At 35.3% G+C, this 12,391-nt stretch overlaps 2 protein-coding genes and 1 long non-coding RNA gene across 9 annotated transcripts; all 3 read right to left on the reverse strand.

The window, feature by feature from the left end:
• Nucleotides 1-334: 334 nt before the first annotated feature.
• On the reverse strand, nt 335-6,049 carry LOC137835409 (diiron containing four-helix bundle family ferritin protein, putative (Protein of unknown function DUF455)). 6 transcript variants are annotated; one of them, XM_090302355.1, is made up of 7 exons: nt 5,911-6,049; nt 2,389-2,630; nt 2,211-2,307; nt 1,458-1,641; nt 1,277-1,358; nt 1,060-1,132; nt 335-877 (listed from the first exon to the last, which is right to left on the reverse strand). In XM_090302355.1, exons 2-7 carry the CDS (start codon nt 2,571-2,573, stop codon nt 806-808), a joined length of 693 nt encoding a protein of 230 aa, XP_090158481.1. In that variant the 5' UTR covers nt 2,574-2,630; nt 5,911-6,049; the 3' UTR covers nt 335-805. The 6 variants fall into 6 exon arrangements, with proteins under 6 accessions (XP_090158481.1, XP_090158480.1, XP_090158479.1 ...); XM_090302354.1 differs by having other exon boundaries at nt 1,026-1,132; XM_090302353.1 differs by having other exon boundaries at nt 996-1,132.
• On the reverse strand, nt 5,814-8,933 carry GTE4 (global transcription factor group E4). Of its 2 annotated transcripts, none has more exons than XM_068643907.1 (4): nt 6,511-8,933; nt 6,377-6,422; nt 6,192-6,299; nt 5,814-6,064 (listed from the first exon to the last, which is right to left on the reverse strand). In XM_068643907.1, the coding sequence occupies exons 1-4, from the start codon at nt 8,155-8,157 to the stop codon at nt 6,018-6,020; spliced, it is 1,848 nt and encodes a 615-aa protein (XP_068500008.1). In that variant the 5' UTR covers nt 8,158-8,933; the 3' UTR covers nt 5,814-6,017. The 2 variants fall into 2 exon arrangements, with proteins under 2 accessions (XP_068500008.1, XP_068500007.1); XM_068643906.1 differs by having other exon boundaries at nt 6,192-6,302.
• Nucleotides 8,934-10,930: 1,997 nt separating this feature from the next.
• On the reverse strand, nt 10,931-11,372 carry LOC137835411 (uncharacterized). Its single transcript, XR_011085085.2, has 2 exons — nt 11,309-11,372; nt 10,931-11,219 (listed from the first exon to the last, which is right to left on the reverse strand). It is a non-coding gene; the product is annotated as an uncharacterized LOC137835411 (long non-coding RNA).
• Nucleotides 11,373-12,391: the final 1,019 nt, after the last annotated feature.

The raw sequence follows: 12,391 nt of genomic DNA on the forward strand, positions 1-12,391 counted from the left end.
TTAGCCTTAAAAAATGAGAAGTTTTAAAATTAAAAAATATATTAAAATATCTATTTCAGTAATTTTTTTAAAAATATATTCATTTTAGTGTTTCTGTCCCTTTTAGAATAGGTGCCCATGTAGTGAAAAGCACAAACAAACATGATATAAATCTTGTTGGGAAATCTAAGTAAAATTAATATATGAACTTAGGTGTTAAACTTTTAGTTTTTAAAAGTACTGTTGAACATGAAACTTAATTAAAATTTTAAAGATACTTATAATGTGATACAGAGTTTTTGAAACTAAGTTCATGATTGTGTCTTTTTTAATTTTTGTAATTGTAGAATAAAAATATGAGAAGGATTTAAGGGCTCCTTGATATCATACACATACATACACGGCACACTATCCCAGAAGTTAAGCAATGACCATTGACTTCATTCAACTTCGACATCACGCTTACTTCTATGATGATCATACACATTAAAAAAGTTATGCAACTTACATCAGAGTCTATGTACTCCAAATAAAGAACATTTTCTGTCTTCTGTATTTGCTTACGCTTCACATCAACGGTGGACGCGTGGACTGAACTTCAGAATTTCCATTGCTACTTTGTATTGCTGTCAAACAACGTTTTGCCATGGAAAAAATTGCTTCCCCAAACCTGTGTATGAAAAAACCTTATCACTTCAAATTGTATATAATAATAATACTGTATTCGAGCTTGTTGGCGGCTGAGGAGCTAAGTTCAAAAGTTTGCAATATCAGTTTATATCTTTCCCTGCTGAAAATAGCAATTGTTCATGATATGGTGTCAGTATCACTCAGGCGGTTTGGTCAAACTTGAATTCTCTTTTTCCATAGCAATGATGGATGACAGCCTCTCGTAAACCTGTAACAACACATCAATATCAAGCCAGAAGAACAGCTAAATATAAAAAGTGTAAATAGACTATGCAGTGAAAATTTAAAGAACTTTTATGTAGATATCTAATGACAAACTGACGTACATATTTTTAATATCTTAAAAATAAAATTACAAGAATGAGCAGAATGATTGTTAGGGTCACTAACTGCAGAGAGCTGTTTTTTGTTGCCATCTTTATCTTTCTTGTCCTGATTGCTCATAGATGATGCATCATCATACCTAGATAGCAGAATATGAGGTAACCAAAATGTTAAGGTTCATATGGAGGTAAAGTGGTAGAATAGAAATTTTCAGCTATCTTGCAATCATATAGCCTGAAATATCGCAGGTACAACCAAGAAAAGAATTAGGATAATTTCTTACCAATCACGAGGAATGCCAGCTTCATCTCGAGCTGAATAATTGAAGGGGCCCTTTAGTTCCACGTTGTATTCCTTTAGTAAGTCTGTATCGTTGCAAAAAAAAAGTATCAATGTTGAAGATTGCATGCCTTCAGTGTGGTCGTATCTAAGCAGATTAGTAAATATTAACCAGGCTTCACAACCTTTAAAAGTAGAGTCTGGAGCACAATTCATTTTCTGACATACAGAAGCAAACCAGTAGACACCAACTGCTACATGTGCAATTTCTTCATCAGCGATTCTTGCCACAATCTTAGATGTCCTATTATCTCCAAAGCCAACTAATTTTTTCACCAGGCGTGGCCCAGCATCAAGTCCTCTAGCCTCCTACAAGTGAAGTAAATAATACATTTAGAACAACTCTCGTGATTCAAAGCTTATGTATCTCTGTAGCATGTGATTCGTGAGGGGAAGCACTCCAGGAATTTTCCAAAAAGAACATGTCCCCCTTTCGCAAGAGGTTATAGCTAGTGAAAAATATAAGCCAGTGGGCAACAATATTGATGTAATATGTGGTTGTGGACCGATGCCTATCATCAACTTCAACAAAAAAGTTATTCTATGAGCCCTAATTAGGCAGTAGTATAGAAAGGAATCCTCCAGAAATCTTAATGAAGTACACCAGAATCCAGATAAATTTGTCAGAGACCCATAACTTAGTATTACTATTACTCATTCAACGCAGAAATAAAAACGAAAAAGGTTATTCACATAGACAATGAAATCCAACTTGACCAACAGCTTTCAAAGCATAAAATGATTGTTATTTCACATATCCCACTTGAAGAAGAATTACAATCTCATCAAAATAGCAACATTATCATATTTATTGATCAGTTTTTCACCAAATGGTAAGTAACAAACATTTCAAAGAAAGATTGAAGGTGGGGGTTAACCTGGACGAGCGGGATCACAGCCAAACGTGCAGCAACATTGCCTGATGATTTCTCACATTCCCTCCATAGAATATTGTGAGCTGGCATATCACCATATCTGGTTGTAAGAAGACTCAGAATATCAGTATAATTAAATTAAGTAGAACTGGAAACAAAATGAGAAGACAAATAACCTTACTTAAAACCCAGTTCAGCAAGCCTCTGTGCACACCAAGAGAAGTGGCGACTCTCATCGTCAGCAACATGAGCAAAGTCAGCAAAGAACCTCTCCCCTAAAATTTCACTATAGGGAGAAAACCGGACAACGGTATCCCACGCCAAATCAATTGCATTGAGCTCCACATGTGCCAGATTATGAAGCATATAAGCATTCAGGGGCAAACCCGAGTCCTTGGGAGAAGGAATTTCCTTAGGAGAAACCTAAAGTCAATGAAAACAACTTCATTATGCACAAGACAAAGCAAAATCCATGAAGAAAATTAAACCTTCAACTTCAAGAATCAAAATGTAATAATTACTAAAAAAAACTGTGAAGCCTAGAGCAATACAACATGCAGGATATGGGGAAATTCTTAAAAAAATCAAGATACAATACAGTGTAAATACACTAACATGAATATAAAAGAACATTTTTACATAATTGCATAATATTTATGAGGATACATTATCCTTTCTCGGTAATATATAAGCTTATCAATAAATGGTGAACACAATTTACCAAACAAACTAAAACTACTAGCGATCATAATAAACATCAACTACATAACCTTCCTTACCCATATCATATCAGAATATACCTTTTTCTCCATGAACACATCACAAAAATACATAATTTTCCAAACTCGTGTGGGATGAGAATGTGACAGAAAATACTAGTCCACCTCAAAACAAGTCTTTCCTAGAATAATTGCCTACTCTTAAACCGTAGTTTTAAGGATTCAAAAGAGAAAAATAGAGTGAAATCAGAGCATTGGGGATATTAGCTTTTAATGATATAAATTGCAATATATCAGAAAAGAAAGGTAAACAGATAAAAAAAAGTGATGGAGAAGGAAACCAGTTGGGGATTTGCAGGTCGGGCGGGGAGAGAGGGGGGTATGGAAATGCCAAGGGGGAGGTTGTGGCGGCGCCACATGGAGTAAGCCATGTGAGAAAGCTGGGACTTGGCAAGTGGGTCGCTGGTGGAAAGAACGATAGAACCAAGCTCAGCCAAGGAAGAAGCTTGCCCCAATTGAGTGGAATCACGGAATAGGGGTTGTGGCTCTGGACCATTCTCCCCCCACTTGCGATTCTCGTTCAGATGACTCTCCCTCCATTCATCCAGACCACGCCATGGCCAAACCTTGACACCACATGAAGAAGAAGAAGAAGAAGAAGAGGAGGAGAAGAATCTGGGCTTTAATTGCGAGGCCGGAAGTGAAACCATCGTTGCTTCCAGTTTCAGAAGCTGCATCACTTCCGCTTCCTCACTCCTTATTCTGTACCAACTCTACAAAGCTTGCTGATTTTTGTGATTATGTTCATACTCTCCCTCCAACTCACTCGGTTTTGTTTAACCACTTGTAGTGAAGAGTCAGAAATAAATAAATAAACGCTTTTTAATTTTTTTTAAACTGTATTACTACATTTTTAATTTAATTAAAAAAGGCGCTTTTTCATACTTGTACTTCCAATTAAAATTGATTTTAATCCGTTCATTTAAATCAATGTTCAAAATCACGTTGAGGCATTAGTATACGAAATGTCCCTGTGTAAATTTTATACATGACAAAATCAGGTATTAGTACACGAACATTTTTATCGACTACAGGATAAAAATGCAATTTCCCCTTTTACCCTGAAAAAATTAATTAATTTTCAAAAAAACTGGGGAATGCCTCAAATTGTCATTTTAGATGAGTTATGAGAAGTTTAACAATCAGAAAATATGTTAAAATATCTGACGCTTTGTTTGAAGGAGTAATTACAACTGAATACCATTTCGATACACATATTGACATGTATCATTTGAATCAATAATGACTTCAAGAACTTGAGTTACATATTATCTTTGTTTATCAACGGAGCTTAATGAAAGTAGCGCTACGGTGAACCATCTAATTATCTTCACATTCTACCAAATATTTTACATGGGTTCGTGAAATTCGGCCTTATAGCAATGGTGCAACAGTTCCAACAGATGAGAACAGCTAAATTAAGATGAATAATTTGGAAACCGGAAAAACGAACTAGCCAAGAATCACATCACTGGCAAATCTTAAATATCTGAGATCTGCCACATCCACATCCACATCCACATCAAACAATAAAGGATAAAAAGTTAGAAGTTCACAATTTTTTTGATCAATAAATAGACTCAGACAGTGTGAACAATTGCAACAACTGATATTGATTAATTCAATTCACATGTTACATTAAAAATTACGTTATTGTGAAAATAGAAGACAAACTATCGCATGAATAGATAATACGTAAATTGTAGCGTTATAGATTCGTCCTGCAATGGATTGAGGAGCAATGTTTCCCAAGTTCATAAGAACTGTTATTTCTTTTGGGGAATAAATACAAGATAAAGATGTCATTCCACAACAATGCATTTCAGTTCCTCTTGTTTATAAAAGATCACATCAAGAATGCTGATTAGAGATGTAATATAGAAAGCAAAGCAAATCATCAATTCATCATTAAGTAGACAGATGAAAATGAGTATACAATAACCAGTATTTCAAACCCTAATCATACAGTATCACATCTAAATATATAACAGGATGTGAAGGCTATAATGCTAATAAAGGTACTGTTATTTCTACATAACCAAAAATAAAAGAAAATAAAATCAATTTATGAAAACACTGCAGTACTACTCAGGAGACCTTCGATACCGTAATCAAGACAGTTCCAGAAACCAAATAACTTAGAGAAGTATGAGGAAAGAAAGTAAATGCGACTTCTCACACCACTAATATTTACTTTCAATAGACCATGCTTTAAATATTTTCAGTCAAATATTATGTTTAAACTCTAGAGGTGTCCATCTTCCATTAATATTTATAATCTACACACTATAATACATTCGCATCAGACAACAGTGTTGCAACCCAGTCAGTATGCCACAATGAATATTTTTAAATTCATGTAAACAGTTTAAAAAGTTCAACCACAAGAGACTAGAGAGAAAGTAGAAAGCTTTTTGGCAGAAATAACCATTCCTAAGACAACTACCCATAAAGAGAAACTAAACTTCAGGACATCTGGAATTACAAGACCTAGGTTATGCCAATAAAAAATGCCCTCAACAAAGTAAATAGAATAGGACATGGACAATATGCAAACAAGTAGACTAAAGAGTAAACATTTTAACACTACGAACTAAGAAAAGATAAAGAGCACGTGAAAAAATGTAAAAGTTTACGGAAAATGGCATCAAATATTCACAAGGCCACACATTCCAGAAATAACCACTAGACATTGCTGTCAATTTTAAATTGAAACCCACTTATTATACCTGTAACAAGATCGTCTTAAATTTTCAAATTAAAGAAATATTAAGCTTGAATAGAGAAGTAATCAGTAGAAACCAATAACAAACATGGAGCACCAGGATTAATGCAATCGAACAAACATTTATGGTAAACTAGTAAGAGAGTCACGAGTTAAACAATCATGATAGTTACGAGAAAAATTATCTTGAAAGATATACCTATCTCACTCTACATAATGAAAAGATGGGAGTACAAAGCAGAGCATATAGCGAAATAAAATTTTGGAGGTTGTGATTCTGCCTGACAGATGAATTTAGGTTCTCTATTACTCAGCATCAGACCCAGAGGCTGAAGAACTACCAGTATCAGAATCTGCAAAAATAAAATAAATAAAAATCAGACAGAACACGACTAAAACGATAAGCAGAAGTGAACATGCAGTAGCAAGAATAATAATGGTTAAGATATCTCTTGACTAAATAATTAATCAAAGTAACACTTGATGAAGAGCCTGAATCACTGCTGGAGCTGCTTGAACCACTTGTCTTACTCCCATCCGCTTGAACTTCTTCTTGCACGGGCAAGGATTGGGGAATATTTCTTTCATCTGCTGATAAAAAGGTAAACAAGATACATTATTAATCCAACAATGAGATCCACAATAATGCTACAATTAAAAACTACCTGTTTGTGCTTCTTTTGAAATCTCAACCATAACTGGTGCCTGAATCTACAGAAGCATGAAATAAAATACATTTAGCAATGACTGTTTGTCAATGAATTCATTGGCTGATGAAAGTTAAAATTGAAAACTGTACCTTCTGCAGGGCATTCTTCTCAGCTTGTGCTCTAGCTTGAATAGCAAGTTCAAGCTTCCTCTTATTTTTGCTCAAGCTTTTCTTATAGTTGGTCACAAATCTATCAAGCTCCCAGAGAGTCTCCGTATCCACACTATCAATGTCCACTTCAATTTCTTCATCATGCTGGGAAAGTGCTGAGTTTCTCTTCTTAATGATCTGTACAATGGCATCTAGCTTCTCAGAAGGTAGATCCTGAAGATTTGTGCTGAGTTTTTGCTTTTCCTCATATGTCATGTCTCTTTTATGAGGGTCTTTGGCCTTGGGCTTTTTGGGAGCAGGGGTTCGAGACGAAGGAGTGATACTCATGATTTTTGGAGGTTGCGTCATTGATTCTGACCTATCCAAAATCCGTCTCATATCAATAGGCGGGGGTCTAAATGCAGGAGCCTTTCTAGACAGAAGTGAAGGTGAACGACCAGCCGCACCATAATCTAGGTCAAATCTCATGTCGTGGTTGTAATTTGACTCTATTACAGCCCATCTCTCCTCAAATACATCTGACAGCTGCTCAGCCATTACATGAACGTCTTGTCCTTTGGGATTATAAGTCATGGCATTGCGAAATGTAAGTCTCACATCCTCAGCAAACTCCTTGGGTGATTTGTACAAATTCTTGTTCAGCCGTGACTTCACAGCACCCAGGTCCATTGGATGCGGGATGATATCAAAATAATCGTGTAAACCAAGACCCTCAACGTCAACTGGAGTATTAAACACCCAACCATGCTTGTGCTTCATCAATTTCTCAAGCAACGAACCACAACTCTTCAAAAGCTTCAATCCCATTCCATGTCCCATCTCACCTGCATCATGCTTCTTCCCATTCAATTTAGACTTCTTGTTACTCCCTGAAGGTGGAAACCTTTCTTTCCCAAGCAAGAACTCCGAATTGCGATAGAACTGGTTTGCCTTGGGCGTCCTCTTCTCCTTCTCAACGATTTCTCCAACCCCTTGACTATTCTCCAACACTGACAAACTCAACTGATGCAAAGGTTGAGAATGCTCTCGCGGTGGAACAACAGCCGATGCCACCTCCGAGTGAGCACGCTTAGTTCCAACCCCTTTACCAATCCCACTATCCACCATCACATCTGAATTACCATACCGACCAAGTACCCCCAACTTCTCTTCAATCCTACTCACCAAATTCCTGACCGTATTGAGCTCACTCTCAAGCCTCCTCCTTAACTCCGGCTTCGACCGCCAATTCAAACTTAGCCTAACAAAACTTTCCGGTCCCGGCAACCACTCTAGCATGGCCGGAACACTAGAAGGCTCATCCGAAGCACGGTTTACGTACGGCCGAGCTGAATTCCCATCCTCCAGCCCCTGCTGAACCAAGGCGTTATTGCAATTATCCTTAGACCTAGGGTTACCGTTATCGACAGTAATGTTATCCTTACTGTTGTAATAGACGGCGGTAACGGTACCCGAACTGTCGTCGCCGTCGTTGGTAATAGTTGCAGCGGTAGTATGAGGAGCGACGTTCACGGCGTTGCCTTTGTTCTTAAGACCTTTAAACGCTTTCCTAGTGTAGACCTTTCTCTCGGTGTATCTCTGCTCCCTTTTTCCCCCATCATCTCCATCAGTTTTCCCCGAAGCCATACATGCAAAACCCTAATTTCTGTTTTCCCTCACCCCGAAACTTTGACCCTAGAATCTGAACTTAGGGCTTTACGAATCGCACAGGGAGGAGAATAACCTGATAAGACAGCCTACAAATTCTCCAGTGAAATTCCCGAAATAGAAACCAAACGACGGAGAAGAAGAAATCGAGGGGTCGCGAGGGCACAGAGAGTAGGGTTTGGAGCTGCGTTACCTTAGTGCTCCGATCAGATCTCGCAGTTTCTCTCTCTGGAGATGGAGTTTCTATCTCTAGAACTCTCGGTGTGATTCTCTTTCAGTGCTAGTGAACGGGAAATCATGCCCTCTTATCGCGTCACAGGTGTACGGCAGCGGTAGATGCGTGTGTGGAACCGTGGACCGGGTGAGTAGATAGTGACGCGTCTGTGGTGCGTCACAAGGAACTATTGTAGTACCAACTTTTGGGGACGCGGACTCGCTAAGAGTTTTGGCCAGTGGGATTCACGTACCAATCACAGGCAAGAGAGAGAGGGGCGTGGATGTCACGCGGCAGTGAGAGAGAGACGGGAGTTTGTGGCGCGAGGTTTTGTTTCAGGAAAATTGAAAAGTTTGCGTGAGCAGGGGCGTGGCGCGTGATGAGTACTCGTCAATTCGGACCGGCACTGGTCTTGCCCATTGCCGGAAGGGATTCACACGCGCCGGCGTAGCGGGTTGAGTGTGCTGCTGATTTTTTGAGCCTTTGGATTTGTCGTCTTTGGGCTTAAGTTGTGGATCATAGCCCAGTTCCATTGTTTAATGACTGCTTCTTCCTCCACCTCCATCATTTCTTCAACCACTTCCATAAATTATTAAAATTATTCTTTAATAAAAAATAAAAATAGAAGCAATGTTTTACACGGTTAGAAGTCAAAAATTTCTATTTCTGAATTATGTAATAAATTATTTAACAACTTACAATATTGAATTACATAATTCAAAACTTATTTAAAAAAATAAACCTACTAACTTACACAATTTTAAACTAAAAAAATTACTATTTTTGAATTACGTAATCCATAAATAAAAAATTACTACTTTCACAATACTTAATCCAAAACCTATTTAAAAATAGGAATATCGAATTACATAATCCAAAATTTATTTAAAAAAATAAATCTACTGGATTACATAATTCATAAGTAAAAAATTATCACTTTCAAATTACATAGTCCATAATCTATTTAACAACTAGTAATATCAGATTATGTAATTCATAACTTATTTAAGAAAATAAACATACTGAATTAAATAACTTGGAAGTGATAATTTTTTATTTTCAAATTATGTAATTTGTAGTGTAAAATATTGTTTTTATAATTTTAGAAATTTCAAAATTTATGAATGAAGAAGTGATGGAGTTACAGGGAAGAAGCATTCTAGAGTAATAAGGCACAAGCTTTTGATCTAAAATTTTGGTTGATTCACGGTGTAACTGATGGATTCATTAAAACTTCTCGGTAATATGATAAAAACATTTAGTCTCGTGAAAAATGAGGAGGTGAAAGAAAACTAAGTTTGGATTAAGTAAAAATAAGTGAAAAATCAAATATTTTTTTATTAAAATTAGTATAATTTTCATTTTATATTATTATATTACAAATTTGACTAAATCTCATCCTCACATTTATTATTATCATAACATAAATCATGACTCAATTTTAATAATGGCAACGGGAAATTTAAGTGTTAGAAAGTGTTTTTGGTTAATTTTTTTACTCAACCAACACAATATCATGTCTTTCCATTACGAAAATGAGTCTCAGCCATATACTTATTTCCTTGCAATAAAACATAATTTCTCATTAATTAGCAATTATAATTCACAGTTTAATTTTTTTGTAAATATATAAAAATAATGGCATGGAGACTGACATTCCAGTTCAAAAGCAAGTAGGTTTATTTAAAAATACCACAAAGCTTAAATAGGGGAAGAAATTAAGATGATATATGAAGTTCAGCCATGCACCTCATAACACAACGTTTTTGCGTGTTCTATTCCAAAATAAACATATCTATCTACAATACAAATAGAAGACACTTCCATGTAAGTCACTACAAAAAAACGTGTATGTGATGGCGGTTATTTTCGTAAATACTGACATTTTCATAAACCGCGTACCGCCAGAATTCTTGCTGCCACAAATTTAATATGACGGTCAATTGAGAACCGTTGTAGTAGACGCCATATTATGCATTGTATAATGTGGCGGTTTTAAGCGTGTAATTTACGTCAGTTATAAATGTCATAATGTTAAAACTGGTTAAACTAATTCTAGAGTAAATAGTGGTAGTTCTAACCGCCACTTAATACAATATAGTATGACATTTATAATACCCTTTATAACTGTCATAATTCGAATATTAAATATTTAATTTTATTTTTAATATTTATAATAATTTATTTAATTCTATTTTATAATTTAATTTTATAATATTATTTAATTTCATATCATAATTAAACTTTAATTTGATTTCATAATATTATTTAATTTGATATTATAATTAAATTCATTTCGTGAATATAATACATATGCATTAACTCAGAGTTCTTTTCTTGAGATTTTTCTTTAGCCAAATTACCTAATTCTGTGTCTAATTTATTCAATTAATTCAGTTCCAAACTTTTCCAATTCATCCATCACCAATCCAATTTCACAAAAAAACAATAAGCTCAAAAAATAATAATTAAATAATTAATTTTTACATCCATCATTGTCAAACAAGTAGGCGAATTAAGGAAACAAGTTATAAGCACTAGCTTAAAGTAATAATCCAATTTCCTTTCCATAAGGAGTTTTCTGGTTTCATATATATGCATATTTATGGTAAGAAAATAAAACCATTATTGGTTTTATACAATAATAATTCTTCAAACATCATGTACTTAGAACAATTTTAGACTTTGCAGTAGGTCGATTCTCCATAAATGTACTCAAGAACTGCGATGACTCCAAAAACAAAGGTTTGATCCATCCAGGTTTCACCACCACATTACACAAAACCTTGCTTTCCATCAATATCTCCACTTCTTTATTCACCCCAACCTATATATAAATGGACCAAACACATATTTATTATTGTCATGTTATATATAATTTACAGAAAAAACCTTAAAACTTGAAAGATAGCGTACCTGGGCAATTACTGGGCAATATCAGCTACAGCCTCTACTTCTCCCACTGTTTCACCAGTTAGCTGCAAAAGGAACATTGCATAAGGGATGGAGCAGTTTATAAGATCAACAATGTAAAGAAAAGTAAAGAGAAAAGGAGCAACTAAGCAATTATGAGAGTTGAAGGGTTGTTTATTTCATGCTTTACCTAGCTCTACAGACATCGATAATTTATAATCCAAGGGATTGAAACTAAAAACCAAAAATAAAACCAACAGAAAAAAAAATTCTAGCCAATGAAAGAAAACCTGCAGAGGGAAAAGATGCTGAGAAAGATATCACTTGCAAAAGAAAAATACAGAGATACCTAAACCTTGGCCAAAAAAACTTTGAACAGAATTGAGATACACTAGGCTTTGAAATTGGCAATAAACATATATGAAGACCTTACTGAAAACAAAAGAAACTACAAAACATAGAAAATATAAACTGTGGAGAATGGGGATACATAACTAAAATATATAATAGAACCAATGAGGAAAATGGAGAAAGAAAATAAAAGAGTAGAACCTGTTTGATTCAAATCTAGAAAGGTTATATAGAATGCAGTACTTTCCATGTAAGCTAATATCATCCATGTAGAATGCAGTACTTTCCATGATGAGGAAATTGTACCCAAAATGCATTATTACTTTACACCAAATTAACTAGGCACAAGGTAGCAAACCTAACATCCCTATGTAGCTAACAATCAAAACAAAAAACTACACCCTAAAAATGATGCAGTAGGACTTGCGGTAGCTTCAAAGAACCAACTACACCAACAACTTCTAAAGCAAAATAAAAGCTATACTAATCCAAAAACACTACAACACTACAACCAAACTATCTAAATGTAAAATGCAGCAACCAAATGAAAAGAGATAACTTACTATACCCACACCCTTTCACCAAAAAAACCAGCGAAACCCAAAAAAAAAAAAAAAAGATGTTGCAGTAATACCAGTAGGTTTGGGACTCCACATACTGCCATTTTTTTCTTCCTTTTTCACTAATACCAGTTGGGAGAAATATTTCTTAGGTTCTCAATAGCCCAGTGGGTGA

Source organism: Phaseolus vulgaris, chromosome 5 (genome assembly GCF_051622355.1).
Source record: "Phaseolus vulgaris cultivar YP4 chromosome 5, ASM5162235v1, whole genome shotgun sequence".
Taxonomy (NCBI): domain Eukaryota; kingdom Viridiplantae; phylum Streptophyta; class Magnoliopsida; order Fabales; family Fabaceae; genus Phaseolus; species Phaseolus vulgaris.

What these genes read in the sequence shown, in the direction of transcription:
- GTE4 (XM_068643906.1), bottom strand. Translation starts at nt 8,157, where the DNA reads ATGGCTTCGGGGAAAACTGATGGAGATGATGGGGGAAAAAGGGAGCAG. An exon ending in TTCAAAAGAAGCACAAACAG is followed by an intron (nt 6,303 to 6,376) that starts GTAGTTTTTAAT and finishes CCTTTTTATCAG; the next exon opens with CAGATGAAAGAAATATTCCC. An exon ending in TGATTCAGGCTCTTCATCAA is followed by an intron (nt 6,065 to 6,191) that starts GTGTTACTTTGA and finishes TTATTTTTGCAG; the next exon opens with ATTCTGATACTGGTAGTTCT.
- LOC137835409 (XM_090302352.1), bottom strand. Translation starts at nt 3,663, where the DNA reads ATGCAGCTTCTGAAACTGGAAGCAACGATGGTTTCACTTCCGGCCTCG. An exon ending in CTTGCTGAACTGGGTTTTAA is followed by an intron (nt 2,308 to 2,388) that starts GTAAGGTTATTT and finishes TCTTACAACCAG; the next exon opens with ATATGGTGATATGCCAGCTC. An exon ending in CTGTGATCCCGCTCGTCCAG is followed by an intron (nt 1,642 to 2,210) that starts GTTAACCCCCAC and finishes CTTCACTTGTAG; the next exon opens with GAGGCTAGAGGACTTGATGC.